At 43.0% G+C, this 18,880-nt stretch overlaps 3 protein-coding genes across 3 annotated transcripts; 1 reads left to right on the forward strand and 2 right to left on the reverse strand.

The window, feature by feature from the left end:
* Positions 1–3,724: 3,724 nt before the first annotated feature.
* Positions 3,725–5,020, reverse strand: LOC144255898 (C-C motif chemokine 3-like). The gene is made up of 3 exons (XM_077800967.1): positions 4,948–5,020; positions 4,154–4,268; positions 3,725–3,815 (listed from the first exon to the last, which is right to left on the reverse strand). Exons 1-3 carry the CDS (start codon positions 5,018–5,020, stop codon positions 3,725–3,727), a joined length of 279 nt encoding a protein of 92 aa, XP_077657093.1.
* Positions 5,021–8,702: 3,682 nt separating this feature from the next.
* On the reverse strand, positions 8,703–10,005 carry LOC113175897 (C-C motif chemokine 3-like 1). The gene is made up of 3 exons (XM_077800957.1): positions 9,930–10,005; positions 9,134–9,248; positions 8,703–8,793 (listed from the first exon to the last, which is right to left on the reverse strand). Exons 1-3 carry the CDS (start codon positions 10,003–10,005, stop codon positions 8,703–8,705), a joined length of 282 nt encoding a protein of 93 aa, XP_077657083.1.
* Positions 10,006–16,750: 6,745 nt separating this feature from the next.
* LOC113175899 (C-C motif chemokine 4) lies at positions 16,751–18,250 on the forward strand. The gene is made up of 3 exons (XM_026380265.1): positions 16,751–16,886; positions 17,393–17,507; positions 18,093–18,250. Exons 1-3 carry the CDS (start codon positions 16,811–16,813, stop codon positions 18,178–18,180), a joined length of 279 nt encoding a protein of 92 aa, XP_026236050.1. The 5' UTR covers positions 16,751–16,810; the 3' UTR covers positions 18,181–18,250.
* The last annotated feature ends 630 nt before the right edge of the window (positions 18,251–18,880 follow it).

The raw sequence follows: 18,880 nt of genomic DNA on the forward strand, positions 1-18,880 counted from the left end.
CTTCTCCTCCTTCAGGGGAAAAGGTCAAAGATGTAATTGCTCACTGTATGGAAGCTTTTTCTATTATGGGTCTCCCTAAACATATTAAAACAGATAATGGACCAGCATATACTAGTACATCATTTGCAAGATTTCTTTACACTTATGATGTAAAACACATGACAGGTATTCCTTATAACCCTCAAGGACGAGGTATAGTAGAATGAGCTCATCAAACTCTTAAAGCATATCTGTCAAAAACAAAAGGGGGGAGTAGCAGCCGTCCCCCCTCTCGTTTAGCACATGTATTATTTATTTTAAATTTTTTAACTGTAGACCCAGCTACAAAACTGAAAGCTACAGATCACTTATGGTATGCTAAGGGACAAACAGCCCATCCACTTGTAAGGTGGAAAGATGTTTTAACAGGACAATGGATGGGTCCTGATCTTGTATTAATGTAGGGAAAAGGAGCTGCCTGTGTTTTTCCGCAAAATGATCCTGGACCTTGATGGATCCCTTCTCGTTTGATACGATTTGACTCTTCTAAAACTACATCATGAATGCTTTTACCTCTTTGGTTTGTTATATATTTTGTAGATGCTGTCCCTAATTTTTTTTTTCTCCTTTTCGGAGCTGTGGAAGTTGCCTCTTTCAATCATACCAATGTATGGCTGAGATTGGCTCCATTGGCAGGGACTGATAATATCTGCCTAAAACAAGATGTCCATCTGGGAGCAATATTGGTTCCTGTTTACTACCTGTCTGTCATCCAGCAGAAGAAATAAAAAATGTGACTTTTTTCTCCAATTTTGATAAAACTATTACTTATGCTGATTACTCTATTTGGGGCACCCCTTCTTATCGCCTACTCCAAAATGCAGTTCAAGTTATAACCACTACTGTTATTGTAACAGATAATGACACCTGTCCTGAGTTTCACAATTGTGCAACTAAATGTAGATCTGTGGGACCTTCCTTTGCATGTAATAATTCCTTTGCGGTTCCTTCAAGTTATGGACATGTGCCACTTCCAAGGGGCTGTTTTTTTTTCCCCTGTGGAACTTATACATTCAACTGCATACCAGGAAATATGACTCATGAAACACGTTGCTGTCTTAGTCGTCTCACAGTTTTCTTTCCCTCCATTGGTGATTTGCTTTCTGAACATCCTTCTCATCACTTACGAAGAATGGCTACGCTAACATCAAACTGTATGGACGATATAAACTTATTATCCAAAGCAGAGTTTGATGCATTGACCTTTTCCCTTGTGGGGATCCCTGGATTGGCTTATAAGACAGCTATGAAATTGGCATGTGTAATGGCAAAAAACATTAATCATACATCTACTGCTCTAGCCTTGTTGAATGAAGAACAGCAGGTTTTATGATAAGGAGTTTTGGATAATAGAGCTGCTATAGATTATTTACTACTGTTACACCATAAAAAATGAATTCAAGTAAAAAATATGTGTTACTTTAATCTGACTGATAACAGTGTTCCTATTGATACAGAAATTCATCATTTGAAAGAAATGATTGATAATATCCGACAATATGAAGGAAATGAAGAATTATTTTCATGGTTAACATCTTGGCTTCCTAATATTTCCTGGTTAAAAGAATTAATGATATGTGTGGTTTTGATACTTGGCATGTCTATTCTTTGTGTCATTGGTCGTTGTATGATTACTAGTCTCTTATCTCGTCCTCCTGTGGTGACTTCATACGCGCCCCCCACGGTCGGGTAGGATGAATCACTGCACATATCAACCTAAGACAGAGGCTTTCATTTTCCATCAGTGGAAGTCCTCCATGACGGGTAAGAATGTTGCAGTATGGTTCCTAACCTAAGACAGGCGCAATCGCCATCATTGTTATTTAAGGGGGCACTGTGTGCTCATGCACACAAACAGTTAAGTTTTGCTGTGCTTAGCAAAACAAGGAGTTCTGTGAGAAAGTATGAACTCTTTGAACTGTGTCCTTGTTGCTGTCTTAAGAAGATACGAGAAAAGAATGTTCTGCCAAGTGTAAAATTTATATATATATATATATATATATATATATATATATATATATATGTGTATGTGTGTGTGTGTGTGTGTGTGTGTGTGTGTGTGTGTGTGTGTGTGTTTGCCTGGGAATAACTAACCACAAGTTAATTGATAAGAAATACGGAGCACTGTGACCATAAACAAAGTTTTCCTGAGAATGTTTATCCATGCTTGTAAGGATTAAGCTGCCGAAAGGATGTTTTTTCTTTTCCCTTGTTTTAATTAACAATGCTGTATAAAAGAAGGAGAGAAAAAAGTAAAGACGGTGCTCATTTTCTACTCGATGTGTGCGTGTGTGCATGTGTCTTTTTTTAAGCATCTCTGCTGTAACAGGAATTACAGATTGTCAGCGGGTTCTGACAATAGCTAAACAGTGGAGACAACCTAGTTGCCTTTCAGTGGATGAATGGATAAAAGTAATGTGGTATATATACACAATGGAATATTACTCAGCACTAAAAGAGAATAAAATCATGGAATTTGCAGGTAAATGGATGGCGTTGGAGAAGATAATGCTAAGTAAGCCAATCCCCAAAAAACAAAAGCATAATGTTTTCTCTGATATAAGGAGGCAGACTCATAGTGGGGTAGGGAGGTGGAACATGGGAGGAATAGATGCATTCTAAATAGGGAAGAGGTGAGGGAGGGAAAGGGAGGGGGCAAGGGATTAGCAAGACAGTAGAATATGATGGACATCATTATGCAAAGTACATGTATGAAGAGACGAATTGGGTGTCAACATACTTTATATACATAGATATGAAAATTGTGCTCTATATGTGTAATAAGAATTGTAATGCATTCCACTGTTGCGTATTTAAAAAAATAAAATCAATTAAAAAAAATGAACCCATACTTCCCCTGTGATCATGGCCATTTTCCATCCAGAGCGTGAGCCCTCTGATGCCTGATTCTTCAACTAACTAAAAGGCATAGCTGATCCATGAAGTCTGCTCCCAAATGGGTTATTTGTACTTTCAATTTGGTGCTAAAGCCATTTTGGATGTTTTTGCTTATGGTATCCATTCAAGAAGGGAATTTTCCTAGACCAGGTACATTAAGTATCATAAAATGTTTGTAGCTTGGAATATTCCAGAACTGCACCTCCCGTGTAGAGTGGGGTAACTGCAGTAGCTCTGTTCTTCTCCCCCAAGTCCCTCCATGTCACACCTTCCTATTATTTGCCCTTATTCCTCTTAACCAGTGATTCTGATTTTCTGGACAAACTAAAGCAAACTCCATGCCAGTTTTCTTTTAAAAAGTGCATCTTTATTATTTCACCAGGCTGGACACAGCTCAGAGCACAAGGAGCCGCTATGTGTGGGTCAGTGCAAAAGGACCCACTCCATATCTGTCAGTTTGGTGGCTTTGATACCATGTCTGCCTAGAACAAGCCCATTACAGCCACTGGATTGTCACCAAACAGTGTGAGCAAAGTGGGAGGGGATGAGTGGCAAAGAATTTGTCCTGGGATATTTTGGAACAGTTACAAAATGAATGAAAATAAAAATAAATTATAAAAATTAAATAATATAAATAAATAAAATCTAAGTTCAGAGTGAGGCTGTTCAGCAACAACCAGCCACAGGAGAGGTAGCTATGGAGACACAGGGATGCTTCCAAGACTCAGGCCCCTGCTCCCCACAGGGCCCACGGAGGTCACTGGGTTCCTTGCTGCCTCCAGGCCACTCAGGCATTCAGCTCCAGGTCAGTGATGTATTCCTGGACCCAGTTCTCATTGGGGTCAGCACACACCTGCCGGCCTCTCTTGGTTAGGAAGCTGTGGGGAGAAGCAGAGGATCAAACACTGAGGAATCCTACAGGGGATCTGGGGCCCACGGTGGTCCCTCCATCCACCCCCTGCCCTGGGCAGCTCAGAGAGGCTCTGCCTATGTTACTCCAGAGAGTCTCTCCACCAACTCAAGAATGTCTCAGGGTACCCTGCCACCTCCTTCTTCTTGTCCCTCCTCTCTGAGTTGGGGGTCCCACCTTCCAACCAAGTCAGGTTACATTTAAGAGCTGAATCCTATATACGTGGCCTGTCTAGAGTTGCTCTCCTGGCCTATCTCTGTCCATGTGGGGTTGTCCTCAAGGGTGGGCAGGGGAAGTGGCACTTACATGACACCTGGCTGGGAGCACTGGCTGCTGGTCTCAAAATAGTCCTCTATGAATTTGCGTTGAATCTGCCGGGCCAGGTAGGAGAAGCAGCAGGCCGTCGGGGTGTCCGCACCAACTGTGGAGAAAGGGACACAATGAGTCCAGGTCATCATCCAGAAGGAAAGGCCACCAGCTGTCACATCCTCAGAGGCTGAGGAAGAGCCCTGCGCAGGGTGGGGACTGGAGACCAGGCCTCGGGAAGGCATTTGGGCATTTCTGCCTAGAAACCTCATGTCTCTGTCTTCCTTCTGTCTCTGTTCTCCTTGCTTCCTGACTCTTCTTTGTCTGTGTGACTCAGAAAACCAAGCAGCCTATTCTCCTTTCATCCTTCAGGGAATTCTGTTTGGTTCAAGATGTCACACCCCAGCAAAAAGAGAGGTCTGCACATCTATCTCAAGATCCAGTGGGCAGAGCTCCTGGGAGGCCTGGAGTGAGCTGGGGAATCGACCACATCACTGGGAAGGAAGTAACCAGGTCTGGATTCTGCCTTTGAAACTCAGTGGTTTAGGGCTCCATCCCCCCCTATCTATACAAAGAAGGAACTCCTGCCCCAACCCTGACTCTCAGGACTGGGGACTAGGGGAGCTAAGATCCCTTGTAAAGGTGAAAAGTCCTTAAGAGAAAGCTCAAGGTGCTTTGTAGCCCTTTAAGAAGTTTTCTCTTTTCTCCTGGGTTCTGGAGACCACAAGAAGAGATTGATGTGGTCTCCCCAGGGCCAGAGAGTGGGGACATTCGCCACAATAGGGTGGACTCACATGGTGTGGAGAAGACCTGGTTGCAGAGAGCCATGGTGCAGAGGACAGCAAGAGCAGCCGTGGAGACCTGCATGATGTTCAGTGGATGATGGAGTGTGGTCTCAAGTATCAGCAGAGCCAAGAAGGACCCGGGTCCTCCCTGCTGCCTGTGTCCTTCTGGCATCTGAAGCCATCTGCCCTTCTCTTTATAGGCAGCCCTGGCGGGTGGGGAAGTGGAATCTGGGGGTGCAGGGGGAAATTTTTAGGCATAGCAATATTGTCATGATGTTACACAATTGGGGTCCTTGGTGACCACAGGAACTCAGGATATCTAAGAATAGCATCTCTGAGCTGTAGGTCTCAGCTCTAGACTCATGACTTGCTCTGTTTTTTGGGGGGGAAATGGTTTCCCTGTGAGATAGAGGAGACGGGTGGGTTTCTGCTCAAAGCTGCTATTAGTTGGTCCCTTCTCATAAGAAATTATTTATGGATGACTTCTCCAGTGCTGTTCCTTTCTACAGAACTGAAACTCAGTGCTTTCTCAGTCTCTTTAACCACATGGGGTTGACATGTGGATGGCAGCAACACCACACCCCCTTATCCTGGACCTGAATTAAGGAATCCCCGGCTAGAGGAATGGAATGTGTGATGTCACGTTTCATTTGTCCATTTATTGAACAGTCATAGAATGACTAGGGCACTCTGTCACAAACTCTAGTTGTGAATTATGAAGTTCCTTGAGGTGTGGGTGTCAATATGTCAGAAACCTAAAAATATTTATGCCCACTAACCTAGGAAAAGTGTTTCTAGGAAAGAGTTCTACAGAAACAAGCCAGATATGGAGGCATCGTCAAACAAAAAAGACCCAGCATCATTTGTAATTTTCCTCTAGCAATTACAGTTAACTATTTGATGTCCATCTTTTTGAATATTTATATATATATATATATATATATATATATATGAATTTTTAGGATTAAAAACATAAATAACGTATAGTTCTGTATCATATACATAAGGTGTATATGCATATAGTAGATGTAAATGAGTACACCTATTACACTTAATATGATGGACACATTGCATAGACAGAGGTGTGTGCAGAATTCGCAGCAGAATATTCCATAAGATAGGATCTTAATTCCCTTTTTCTTTACTCCCCTAATGATGTTTTTTTTTTTTTTTTTTTTTTTTTTTTTTTTTTTTTTTTAACTAGCCATATGGTTAAAAAAAAAAATTCCTTGTGTTTACATATTCCTATTCTTTGGGAGTTTTTCAATAAAATAGATTCCTGAAAATGGAATCAGGTCAAACAGCAGTTTTTGTTTGTTTGTTTGTTGGTTGGTTTGTGTCTTTGTAGTATTTGGGATTGACTCCAAGGCCTCAGTCATGCTAGGCAAGAGCTCTACTACAGAGCTGCATCCCCAACCTTAGTATGTATGGTTTAGTATTTGCCAAGTATAGTGTTTAAATAAACCTCAAAGTGTTTGATTACTACGATTCTACACAATTTTTTTTTTCTACCAGGGATTGAACTCAAGGGCACTGTGTTACTGAGCCATATCGCCAGCCCTATTTAGAGACAGAGTCTCACTGATTTGCTTAGTACCTCGCCATTGCTGAGTCTGGCTTTGAACTTGTGATCCTCCTGCCTCAGCTTCCTAAGACGCTGCAATTACAGGTGTGTGCCACCATGCCTGGCTTCTAAACAATTTTAGATACAAAAATCAGATTATTTGGAAGATGAAATAATTGTGGCTCCTTAAAATTAAAACAGGTTTGATTTCTACACATCTTTTGAATGTCCCCTTCTTCTGAAGAAAGGACCCTGGCTCAGTGTATATTTCTTGTACTTATAACTGCAACCCAAGTAATCCACCTGTTAAATAACTTACCTTTCACAGCAAACGTATAAACATAGTTTAGCTCCACTAGAGCCTGATTTCCACACCCACTCCCCACCAACTTTATCCATTTATTTGGTGGAGTATGGTTTTTAGAGAAATAATGTATGGTACACCTATTACCCCATGCAGATATACACCACATTTGGAAGGAGTGGTGAATCCTGTTACCTAAGTCAGTGTTCTTAGCCACTAACCTGCATGCAGCACTCCTGGTAAACTTGATGAAAACATCAGTTCTCAGGTTCCATCCAGAGCATTCTGGTGGGAGTGGCTTTTGAACTGTTGCCTGTGACTTGAGTATAGGTAGATCACACCGGGGAAATCACTTGGGCAGTGTTTAATAGCACACAGTATGTAGTTAAATGAGGGTCTAGTTTGGGAACTCAGTTGTGCCATCTACATGCAGTGTGATCTTAGACAAGTTGCTTACCCTTCTCGAGCCCAGATTTACTTTTCTGTCAAATGGACATGTTAATAGTACCACGTAAGCTATATTATTGCATTAGTAGGATTGAATAGATGATATATAAAAAACACATAGATTTGAGTAAGCCTCAAACACATTAGCAGTTTCTTATTAACAAAGCTTTATTTATCATAAGTAATCACTACAGAATCCTCTGCCTAATGGTATCTTAAGGATATGGAAATGACAACCCTCAAAACAGTGTGGCCTGACAGGAGGGAGGGAGGAGGAAGCCATCACATTGATGTCATTGATCCTTTCCCAATACATCCTTTCCCATTGACAAGACAATCCCCTGGAAGGAGATCTCCCCCAAGCCTAAAATGAAAGTTTCTGGGAAGAATCCAAAACATTGATCCTTCCCCAAATAGATCTTTTCCCTGTGACAGTACAATAGATCCTGGAGGGAAAGAGGTAAGTGCTGAATGCTGTACTCTGGACCCTCCATCCTTGCCCAGAAAATACAAATTTGAAATTCTCACACCTGTTTCCTGAATGTGCAAACTGATATGTTCTGATAAAGGCTTCAATGGTTAACTCATCTCCCAGTGTGTAACCTATATAAACCCAAACCTCCCCCATGATCAGGGCCATTTTCCATCCAGGGAGTGAGCCCTCTGATGCCTGACTCTTCTATTAATTAAAAGGCATGGCTAGTCCATGAAGTCGGCCTCCATACCGGTTATTTGTACTTTCAATTTGGTGCTAAAACCATTAGGTTGATTTTGCTTATGGTATCCATTCAAGAAGGGAATTTTCCTAGACCAGGTACATTAAGAATCATAAAATGTTTGTAGCTTGGAATATTCCAGAACTGCACCTCCCGTGTAGAGTGGGGTAACTGCAGTAGCTCTGTTCTTCTCCCCCAAGTCCCTCCATGTCACACTTTCCTATTATTTGCCCTTATTTCTCTTAACCAGTGATTCTGATTTTTATGGACAAACAAAAGCAAACTCCATGCCAGTTTTCTTTTAAAAAGTGCATCTTTATTATTTCACCAGGCTGGACACAGCTCAGAGCACAAGGAGCCGCTATGTGTGGGTCAGTGCAAAAGGACCCACTCCATATCTGTCAGTTTGGTGGCTTTGATACCATGTCTGCCTAGAATAAGCTAATGACAGCCACTCGACTGTCACCAGTGTGAGCAAAGTGGGAGGGGATGAGTGGCAAAGAATTTGTCCTGGGATATTTTGGAACAGTTACAAAGTGAAATGAAAATAAAAATAAATTATAAAAATTAAATAATATAAATAAATAAAATCTAAGTTCAGAGTGAGGCTGTTCAGCAACAACCAGCCACAGGAGAGGTAGCTATGGAGACACAGGGATGCTTCCAAGACTCAGGCCCCTGCTCCCCACAGGGCCCACGGAGGTCACTGGGTTCCTTGCTGCCTCCAGGCCACTCAGGCATTCAGCTCCAGGTCAGTGATGTATTCCTGGACCCAGTTCTCACTGGGGTCAGCACACACCTGCCGGCCTCTCTTGGTTAGGAAGCTGTGGGGAGAAGCAGAGGATCAAACACTGAGGAATCCTACAGGGGATCTGGGGTCCACGGTGGTCCCTCCATTCCACCCCCTGCCCTGGGCAGCTCAGAGAGGCTCTGCCTATGTTACTCCAGAGAGTCTCTCCACCAACTCAAGAGTGTCTCAGGGTACCCTGCCACCTCCTTCTTCTTGTCCCTCCTCTCTGAGTTGGGGTTCCCACCTTCACGACCAAGTCAGGTCACATTTAAGAGCTGAATCCTATATACGTGGCCTGTCTAGGGTTGCTCTCCTGGCCTGTCTCTGCCCATGTGGGGCTGTCCTCAAGGGTGGGCAGGGGAAGTGGCACTTACATGACACCTGGCTGGGAGCACTGGCTGCTGGTCTCAAAATAGTCCTCTATGAATTTGCGTTGAATCTGCCGGGCCACGTAGGAGAAGCAGCAGGCCGTCGGGGTGTCCGCACCCACTGTGGAGAAAGGGACAGAATGAGTCCAGGTCATCATCCAGAAGGAAAGGCCACCAGCTGTCACATCCTCAGAGGCTGAGGTAGGGTCCTGCGCAGGGTGGGGACTGGAGACCAGGCCTCGGGAAGGCATTTGGGCATTTCTGCCTAGAAACCTCATGTCTCTGTCTTCCTTCTGTCTCTGTTCTCCTTGCTTCCTGACTCTTCTTTGTCTGTGTGATTCAGAAATCCAAGAAGACTGTTCTCCTCTCTTCCTTCAGGGAATTCTGTTTGGTTCAAGATGTCACACCTCAGTAAAAAGAGAGGTCTGGGACACGTATCATAAGATCCAGTGGGCAGAGCTCCTGGGAGGCCTGGAGTGAGCTGGGGAATCGACCACATCACTGGGAAGGAAGTAACCAGGTCTGGATTCTGCCTCTTGAAAACTCAGTGGTTTAGGGCTTGATCCCCGCCCATCTATAGAAAGAAGGAACCCCTGCCCCAACCCTGACTCTCAGGATGGGGACTAGGGGAGCTAAGATCCCTTGAAAAGTTGAAAAGTTCTTAAGAGAAAGCACAAGGTGCTTTGTAGCTCTTTAATAAGTTTTCTCTTTTCTCCTGGGTTCTGGAGACCACAAGAAGAGATTGATGTGGTCTCCCCAGGGCCAGAGAGTGGGGACATTCACCACAATAGGGTGGACTCACATGGTGCAGAGAAGACCTGGTCACAGAGAGCCATGGTGCAGAGGAGGACAGCAAGAGCAGCCGTGGAGACCTGCATGATGTTCAGTGGATGATGGAGTGTGGTCTCAAGTATCAGCAGATCCAAGAAGAGCCTGGGTCCTTCCTGTTGCCTGTGTCCTTCTGGCATCTGAAGCCATCTGCCCTTCTCTTTATAGGCAGCCCTGGCAAGTGGGGAAGTGGAATCTGGGGGTGCACGGGGAAATTTTTAAGCATAGCAATGTTGTCATGATGTTACACAACTTGGGGTCCTTGGTGACCACAGGAACTCAGGGTATCTAAGAATAGCATCTCTGAGCTGTAGGTCTCAGCTCTAGACTCATGACTTGCTCTGGTTGTTTTAGGGGAGATGGTTTCCCTGTGTAAGGGAGGAGATGTGTGTGTGTCTGCCCAGAGCTGCTATTAGCTGATCCCTTCTCATAAGAACTTATTTATGGATGACCCCTCCAGTGCCGTTCCTTTTTACAGAACTGAAACTCAGTGCTTTCCTAGTCTCTGTAACTACATGGGGTTGACATGTGGATGGCAGCAACACCCCCACCCCTAAATCCTAGTACTGAATTAAGGAATCCCCGGCTAGAGGAATGGAAAGGAAAGTATGATGTCATGTTTCATTTGTCCATTCATTGAACAGTCATAGAATGACTAGGGGACTCTGTCACAAACTCTAGTTGTGAATTATGAAGTTCCTTGAGGTGTGGGTGTCAATATGTCAGAAGCCTAAAAATATTTATGCCCACTAACCAAGGAAAAGTGTTTCTAGGAAAGAGTTCTACAGAAACAACCCAGATATGGAGGTATAGTAAAAAAAAAAAAAAAACCAGCATCATTTGTAATTTTCCTCTATGAGGAAATGATTAAGTAAGTTATGCCGTGTTTACTGGATTATTTATTATTAAGCCCTAAAACTGAGCAAAGGAGCGTAAATATTACATCAGTGTTAAAGAGCAAGATAAAAAAAATTGTACAATTGTTCAAGAAGAATTGTATGAATATATGGAAATGTATCTGTAGTTTTGTGCCTACCCTAATTATCATAAAATTTTTAAAAACCTTGTAATTAAAAGTCCTAAAGAATTAATAACGCTTATATTTGTGTGATGGGCCTATGGCGTTTAATTTTCTTGGCTTTTGTTTTTCTTTGTTCAGATTTTTCTCATTTTCTTCAGCAAGACTGGATTACCTGCTTGTCAGCCCAAAATTTTGCTTTAAAAATGTTTAAATCTCTGGTTAAAAATGTCAGTATATTTATCGAAATTTATGTTAAATTTAACATAAATTTTGATAAATATACTGACATTTCTGTCCAAGGACCTTTGCTAAAACACAGTCTTGGTTTGTCATTTCTCTGAACAGTTTGCAGCATCCTGTGTGATACTCACCAAACTGTGATAAACATCACCAAACTTGAAGCAGTTTTGTTTTTATATTCCTTTCAATGCAAAAAAACGAGTGATATAAAAAAGAGTCTTCCCTCTCAGCCAAACCTATTCTTTCTTTTCCATTCTTTATTCTTTTATAATTCAAAAGCACACATCATCTTTTATGAGAAATGGGTTGAGTTCTTTTTAATAGCCTTTATCCTTAGATACTCCCAGTCTGGTAGGAGCAGGTAGATACATGAGAGGTACTCACAGCACTAGCAGAATGTGCTAGACTGGGTACAGCAGTGCACACCTGTAATCTCAGCGGCTGGGGAGGCTGAAGCAGAAGGATCACAAATTCAAGGCCAGCCTCAGCAACTTAGCCCTAAGCAACTTAATGAGATGTGGTTCAATGGTAAAGCGCCCTTGGGTTCAATCCCTGGTACCAAAGGGTGGCGGGAGAAGAAGAAGAAAAAAGAAAGTGCCAGGACTCTTAGAAGAGGAAATAAAAGTTATGAGGAGGGAAAAATAAACCTCCAGGGGAAGACAGGGGAAGTTTTCATGAAAGGGATGGAGTTTTGGTTGGATCTTGAAAACTCTTCAGGATTTGAACATGCACAGATGGGAGGGGAGGTGGAGGTTCTACTGATACAAAGTCACAGGTGTGACATTGAGGACTCCTCAGCTCTAAGGGCAGAATTTGATGGGGCGGCGAGACAGGCAGGGAATGTGTAACTGGAGCCCAACCAGGAAGGGTCCTGAATTCTTCCCCAAAGGAATCAGACTTGGTCTGTCAGAGCCAGAGAACAGAAGAATCAGCCCACCTATGCAGAGAAAGACCACACCTCAGGAATTCTGTCCTTCCTCACTGTCTTTAGAGTCACGTTTTTAAAAACACATGGGCTCTGGGCTCTGTTTCTACCCTCCTTCCCTGTGATGCTAATGCAGGTAGCCAGGGAGGTGAAGCAAAGATCAAGGGCGATGGAGGTTTCTCAATGGAGGCGGCAAACCCAGTATTTCCCCAAATTGCTATGAATTCCAAAAAGGGAGTCACTGTCCCTTTTTTCACTAGAAACAACATCATAGAGGATGCGCTTGACTCAGCCCATCCTCCCTGCCGGCCATCGGTCCAGCGGGGAATCACAGTCATACTCATGATTAAGTTTCTGAAAGTTTGGCATCTATGAGCTGGGGAGGGTGAGAAGAGGAAGTGGAAACTGCTGAATCAACCATGTTTCTGATAATGGGCATTATCTACTTCCAGGATTACAGCACTCACCAGTGTATGATTAGTCATCTATGTAAGCTCTATTTCAAAAATTTAGATGACATCCTCCTGTTGATTTTCAACCGAATTCAGACCATGTCTTATTGATTGTTCCTAGCTAAACAAATCCTAGCACATAATGATTACAGGAAGAATCTCTATCCAGTTTCCATTCGTCACAGTCTTTTTTCGATAAAAGTGATAGTCGGATATATGATTCCATGTGTTTATATATTGGTAAGATTTTCCATGTCAGTCCCCAAGCCAGGAAGTAGCCCTTTGCCATGTATTTGGACTTGGATTGGAACATAACACTCTTGTGCGCAGAGTATGTGCTTAATACACATGTTGAATGAGTAAAGAAAGGAAGCTCTGGGTTATGGCTGAATTGGAAGAGTCTTAGAAAATTCCTTGGTGACAAATGGATGTTCCCAGGTTTAAAATGATTTGCCCGCAGTTACACAGATGGAAATGACCAGTTTGATATTTCACTGACTGAATTATTACCAATGTATCTCCAAGCATAACCATAATGCCCAGAACACAGTACAGCTTGACAAATATTTGGTAAAAGAATAAATCACAGATTTGACTATCAACTTACAATATATGTCCAGTCCTGTCATTACAGAGTTGAAATACTAATGGCAAGGGAAGGCTGAGAAAGGCCACAGTATCAGGTCTGGCTCTTTGGGGGAACACCCCAGATTGCTTAGGTGTTCAATAGTCAACATCCTATCACGAAGCCCTTCTTTGTGGAGTCAGTCCTTTATTTCCTGCCTTGAGTCCTTGTCATTTTCTCCACTTTGTGTGTGTGAGCAGTACCTCAGGGCGAATATCTTGATATTGATTTTGATTTTGTTCTTTCCCTTGTCTCCTGTGTTTTCTACCCAGTAGAAAGCATCCTTTCCTATTGAGTTTCCAAGCCAGAAAACTGGGAGTTGCCCTTGACCTCCCCACCGGTACTCCCCACCCGTACTCCCTGCATCTCCTACATCTGCTCCATCTCCAGCTCTAGTTTGTATTTGAAATCAGGTGCATCCACCTGTCACCATCCCCACACTGCTGCAGTCTGAGGTTAGACCCTCCGTTTCTCACTATGACCATGTTCCTGTCCTAGCAACTGGTTTTTCTTTTCACTTTCTCCTCTTTGTTACTTGATCCCACCACTCAGCATCCAATGTGATTTTTGCCAAAGTGCAAATCAGTCTCTGTCTCCTTCTGTTAACATTTTTCAAATACTTTGCCTTGTGTCCAGCAAGAACTGGAAGCTTCTCTGTGACCTGACTCCTGATGCCCACTGCCTTCTTTGGCCCACAGCTTGCCTCCTTCAGACTTCCTGATGACCAAGACTCCAGTCCCTCTGAGCTACCTGTGTTTCCTTAAAAGCGACTCTTCCCCCACTGTTAATGAATGAGGTGTCAACTTGACAAAGCAGTTTCCCCTTGGTGCAAACCACAGGCAGAGTCAGCTAGCTATGCATGGGCACATCCTGTGGCAGCCACAGGGGTTAAAATTTAGAACAAATATGAAAAATTACTATTTAATTCCCCAAATTTTCTAAAGGAAATAAAAGGGAAGTCCCTGGATTCTATTGCTCAAAAATAAAACATTTGTTTATGAAATGCAAAACCGAGATACATTCTACATCATAATCACAGGACTTTGGCTGGTTGGCTTTTAAATTTATAATAAAGCACATTTCCCTTTCTGATTTATTTAGTCTCTAGAGCCACATTTGCTTGGTTTTATTTCCAAATCTGTCTGTCAGCTGTGTGCTCTTTATTTGGTTACTTTCTTCTCTATGTTTCAGCATCCCACGTGTAAAAGGGGATAAAATACTTACCTCAGAGGGCCACAGTGAGGATTAAATACATTAACATTGGTGCTTAGAATTTTACCTGCTCAGGGGCTGGGGTCATGGCTCAGCGGTAGAGCGCTCACCTAGTATGTTCGAGGCCTTGGGTTCAATTCTCAGCACCATATAAAAATAAATTAAATAAAGGCATTGTGTCCAACTACAACTAAAAAATAAATATACATATTTAAAAAATAACCAGCTCATAGTAAGTGCTGTGATAAACGCTAGCTGCTTTTATCATTATCATTGAAATATTTTTTAATTTTCAAAAATTTTAAAGAAAATTTTTAAATCAACATATAAAAATTGTACACATTTATTTAAGTCTCAGCTCAACTTAGAGAATGGACCAATCTAAACAGTTGAATAGTTAAATCCATACAATGGAATTTCACACATTCATTAATGCTATCTTTGATTCATGTTTGGGTTTTTAATAACATGGAAGAATATTAAGTAACAATAATATGTTCATTCAAGAAGGAATGTTATATACTAATAGTAAAATATAAATTTGGGTAAGGAATGATAGCATAATTTAAATTTTTATTTATACTTTCCTATATTTTCTAATTTTTATACAGTGGCCATGTATATTTCCTATAAAAAATAAAATAAAAATATTTTTGAAAAAGAAATTAAAGCCTTATCTTTTTTGGAGATTTTCTTGAGCCCACCATCATGAACCCCCAATATCTGACACAGACTGTCACATAGCAAGAAATATAATTCTGTAAACACTTTACAGAATTATTTTCTTCTTTTGCTCAAGTATTCCCTGTGACCTGCTTGGAAAGAGGCTATAAACAAGCATAAAAGCATTATTAAAGAAAGATGTTTCATAAGGAAGATTGAACATATTCTCAGACCCACCAAAGCCCAGTGAGGCTTGATGCTTCCCTCAGGAATGTAACATGTCCAGAATGTAATGTCCCCAGAAGTCACTACCTGTGCCCTTAACAGCCAAAGGGCAGACTGTGGCAGGTAGGAAGGTCCACTTTCACTTTAGAAAGAATGAGGCTGTTGGGTTCACTGGTTGGAGTGCGACAGTCACAGACAAGCTGCTCCAACCAGCTCACTGTCTTGCAGACTTCATTTTGAAAATCAAGTGTTCTGACACTTGAGGCAAGCTCCATCCCAAAAATAAAAGGGCAAGCACAGAAAGCCCAGAGGGAAAGAGTTAAGTGTAATTTTGGAGGGGAGAGGGTGGAGAGAATGATAAAGTAAATGACCTTGTACTTTATCAAATGACCCTGAAGTGCCCCAGGATGCTGCTCCTGTCCCATAATCAAAAGCATCCAGGGGGCTGGGCTCTGTCTTTTGACTTTCTCAGAGCAGAGCAGAGGGCAGTGGTGTGCTAGGGGTGAGCAGGCGGGTCAGAGCAGTTGAGCTAAGGGTGGGTGAGATCTCTGTCCACTCATCCAAATTCCCATCATTTGCCATGTTATGTGCATCTCTGCATCGCTTCCCTTGGTAAGCTTCTTATGTACAGGTCCCAGCATTGTGAAGCCAGCCAGGGTTCACAGGGACACGAGGCATTCCCTATGGACCAGGAATGCCTAGGTGACATAGTCTGTCTGTCACACAGGTAAACATTGTTAGGTTATCAATCCTATTCATACACTGGCACAGTCTTTGCCTGGGTCTTTCAAACTTAATTCTTACTGCTTTCTTTCTCTTATTGGTCCAAGAAAATACCCTGAAATCTTGGTTTCTTTTTCATTCCCTCCTTGTTCTACGACTGGCTAACTGACCCCTTTCCTGAATGAAGTTCTGATCAGATATGTATGGAAGAACCCATGGTGGGGTGGGGGAGACAATGGTTTCTCTCTGTGCTCACACCCTATGTCTGTTCTGCAGACCACTGCCAACCTGGAAAGACTGATGTGAACAGCTTCTGCAGGGGCAAACCACCCAGAGCAGCGTTGGTTTTTTTTTTTTTTTTTTTTTTTTTGTCCTTGAACCCTTTCTAGCAAGTGTCAATGTGTCATCCTTCCTCTCTGGTTTCAGCTCTCTCCAGTCTCGGTCTCTGTCTCTGGTGTACCATTTCCCTCTAAGGCACATCCCACTTCTTCTCCCCTTCAACTCTTTTATTCCGTGATGACATAGCCCTGGGGAAGAGAAGCTGTGAGGAACTCCACTCTTAGCTAGGTTCGGTTTCCTTACTGGTGCCATGACATCATCTCTACCCTGGAAATTCCATTTGCTTTTCTGTACCTCCACCTCCGTTCCAGGCCTCAGAGTCCCTATAAAAATGGGTTTGCAACTCAGATCAGCACAGGACACAGCCAGGTTCTGACGCTTCTGAGCTCTGCAGTCTCAGCCCTAGGCAAACCTCTCTTCCACCAACACCATGAAGCTCTGTGGGATTGTCCTCCCTCTCCTTGTGCTTGTGGCTGCCTTCTGCTCTCCAGCACTCTCTGCACCAAGTAAGTCCACTGTTACTACTAGGGTCGAGGTAGGAGCTGCGGAGGGGTCGAAAGGGAACTAGGAAAATTTCCAAGTAGCCTGCTATTAAAGGTAGAGTCTAGAAGACAGCCAATAATATTTAAGCTCCTATTTTCTTAAGAATTAACAGCCAACACAGAAAAGGATGGGGTAGAAGTCAGACAGCTGAACAGGCTCTGTCTCTGACTACTGGTTTAAGCCTGTCCCTCTCTATGCCTTGGTTTCCCCATCTGTAAGACAAAGGGAGTAAGACATGTTCTGAGACTCAATCCAGTCCCAATCCGCTAGAATTCTTTCTTACCTTTGCTCAGGATTCTGTTTAGAATAACAGTCCCACTCTGTGTGGGTGGGCATGAATTTATTGGACCATAATTGGGGTTTTGATAGCTCCCCAGGGAAGTTCAATGCAGATCCAGAAGTAGGATCGAAAAATGAATAGCTCCTGGGTAGTTTCAAGTTTTGATCTCACATGGACCTTTCCTTCCAGTGGGCTCAGACCCTCCCACTGCCTGCTGCTTCTCTTACACCCTGCGGAAGCTTCCACGCAACTTTGTGATCGATTACTTTGAGACCAGCAGCCTCTGCTCCCAGCCTGCCGTGGTGTGAGTATCAATCCCGGGGCTGCTCTGGGAGGCAAGGGTGAGGGGAGGCAAAAAGGGAGCCATTTGGGGCAGGAGGTGATCAAGTAGGAGGAAGTGGTTCTCAGGGCTGATGCTCTGTCAAGGGTAGTGAGTAAGCAGGTCATGAGGTCACTTTTTTAAGTCCTGGAAGTGGCTGGGTGGCAGACAAAGGACAAGAAAGTGCTTCCTGGGGAAAAACCTATCCAGAGGCCAGAAAGTCAGGAAAAATCAATAATACCATGAGATAGAAGCAGATTTCTTGAAGAAGACCAGAAAAACATGGAAAAGTCATTGCTGCTAGGAAAAGCAAAGATATAACCATATTGATTGCAAAATCGACTGGTTCCTAATCTGGGAAATCCTTGAGGCCACAGATAAGTCCAGTGGGTGGAAGTTATAGAAATGTGGTTCCAGCGTCATTCTAGAGAGATCCATTCCACTAGAGATGCCTAATGTGAGCCATGGTCAAGCAGAGAAAGATTCCTACCACAGACAAGGGGGGCGGGTATTATCAGATGTCCTTAATGGTCCCACAGGACTCTAATGTGTCCACTCTTTGTTCTACAGCTTCCAAACCAAGAAGGGCAGGCAAGTCTGTGCCAACCCCAGTGAGTCCTGGGTCCAGGAGTACATGGATGACCTGGAAATGAACTGAGCTGCTCCAGTCTCAGGGGCAGGATGTCTTCAGGGAAGATCCCCTGAGCCCCAGCACCTCTCAGCAAGATGCACCTTATTCTCCATGCTCCTGACTCCTCTCAGGAACCCCTGTCCCTTCTCTTAATTTAATCTGTATTGGATGCTTTGTTACTGTATGTGGAGTTATTTCTATTATTTAAGGACACATGTCCCCCGTGGGGACGGTCCACCGTCACTTCTCTGCTATTGTGGATACATGGATGATACAGTTGATTCCATGAATTTTCATAATAAAACTTTTTTTAAAAAAAATATAAGCAGTTGTTTTGTGGGTTTTGATTTGATTTGTGGTGTGAAGGGGATTGCCTGGTACTGTTAGCTGGGACCAACTATAGTTTCAAAAAATAATTCAGTCTGAGCCATTATGAAGTCTTTAACAATTACTAAGTCTAAGGCTCTGTTGTCCTCTGTTTTACAAGTGAATACAGAGAGGCACAGAGAGGGGAGAGTGACTTGCTGAGGTCAGCTCTGGGAGCACCAAGGAAGGATGACCACAAAGGACAGCTGTGATGCTCAGGGCTGGGAGTTTAACAACCCACGGGGAAACTGTGGACAGGGGCAGCAGCACACTGGAGGGGAACAGGAAGTCGTTCAGAATCAGAAAAGCAACTTCATCATCTTATTCTCAGCAAAACATTGGGAAGATCGTTTTGCCTTAC

The sequence above is a fragment of the Urocitellus parryii genome, chromosome 7, assembly GCF_045843805.1.
Source record: "Urocitellus parryii isolate mUroPar1 chromosome 7, mUroPar1.hap1, whole genome shotgun sequence".
Lineage (NCBI taxonomy): Eukaryota > Metazoa > Chordata > Mammalia > Rodentia > Sciuridae > Urocitellus > Urocitellus parryii.

Excerpts from the sequence above, each read along its gene's own strand:
- LOC144255898 (XM_077800967.1), bottom strand. The coding sequence starts at position 5,020 with ATGCAGGTCTCCACGGCTGCTCTTGCTGTCCTCTGCACCATGGCTCTC. Across the intron at positions 4,269-4,947 it reads CCAGGTCTTCTCCACACCAT|TTGGTGCGGACACCCCGACG; the intron begins GTGAGTCCACCC and ends CTTTCTCCACAG. Across the intron at positions 3,816-4,153 it reads TGCTCCCAGCCAGGTGTCAT|CTTCCTAACCAAGAGAGGCC; the intron begins GTAAGTGCCACT and ends TTCTCCCCACAG.
- LOC113175897 (XM_077800957.1), bottom strand. The coding sequence starts at position 10,005 with ATGCAGGTCTCCACGGCTGCTCTTGCTGTCCTCCTCTGCACCATGGCT. Across the intron at positions 9,249-9,929 it reads CCAGGTCTTCTCTGCACCAT|TGGGTGCGGACACCCCGACG; the intron begins GTGAGTCCACCC and ends CTTTCTCCACAG. Across the intron at positions 8,794-9,133 it reads TGCTCCCAGCCAGGTGTCAT|CTTCCTAACCAAGAGAGGCC; the intron begins GTAAGTGCCACT and ends TTCTCCCCACAG.
- LOC113175899 (XM_026380265.1), top strand. The coding sequence starts at position 16,811 with ATGAAGCTCTGTGGGATTGTCCTCCCTCTCCTTGTGCTTGTGGCTGCC. Across the intron at positions 16,887-17,392 it reads TCCAGCACTCTCTGCACCAA|TGGGCTCAGACCCTCCCACT; the intron begins GTAAGTCCACTG and ends CTTTCCTTCCAG. Across the intron at positions 17,508-18,092 it reads TGCTCCCAGCCTGCCGTGGT|CTTCCAAACCAAGAAGGGCA; the intron begins GTGAGTATCAAT and ends TTTGTTCTACAG.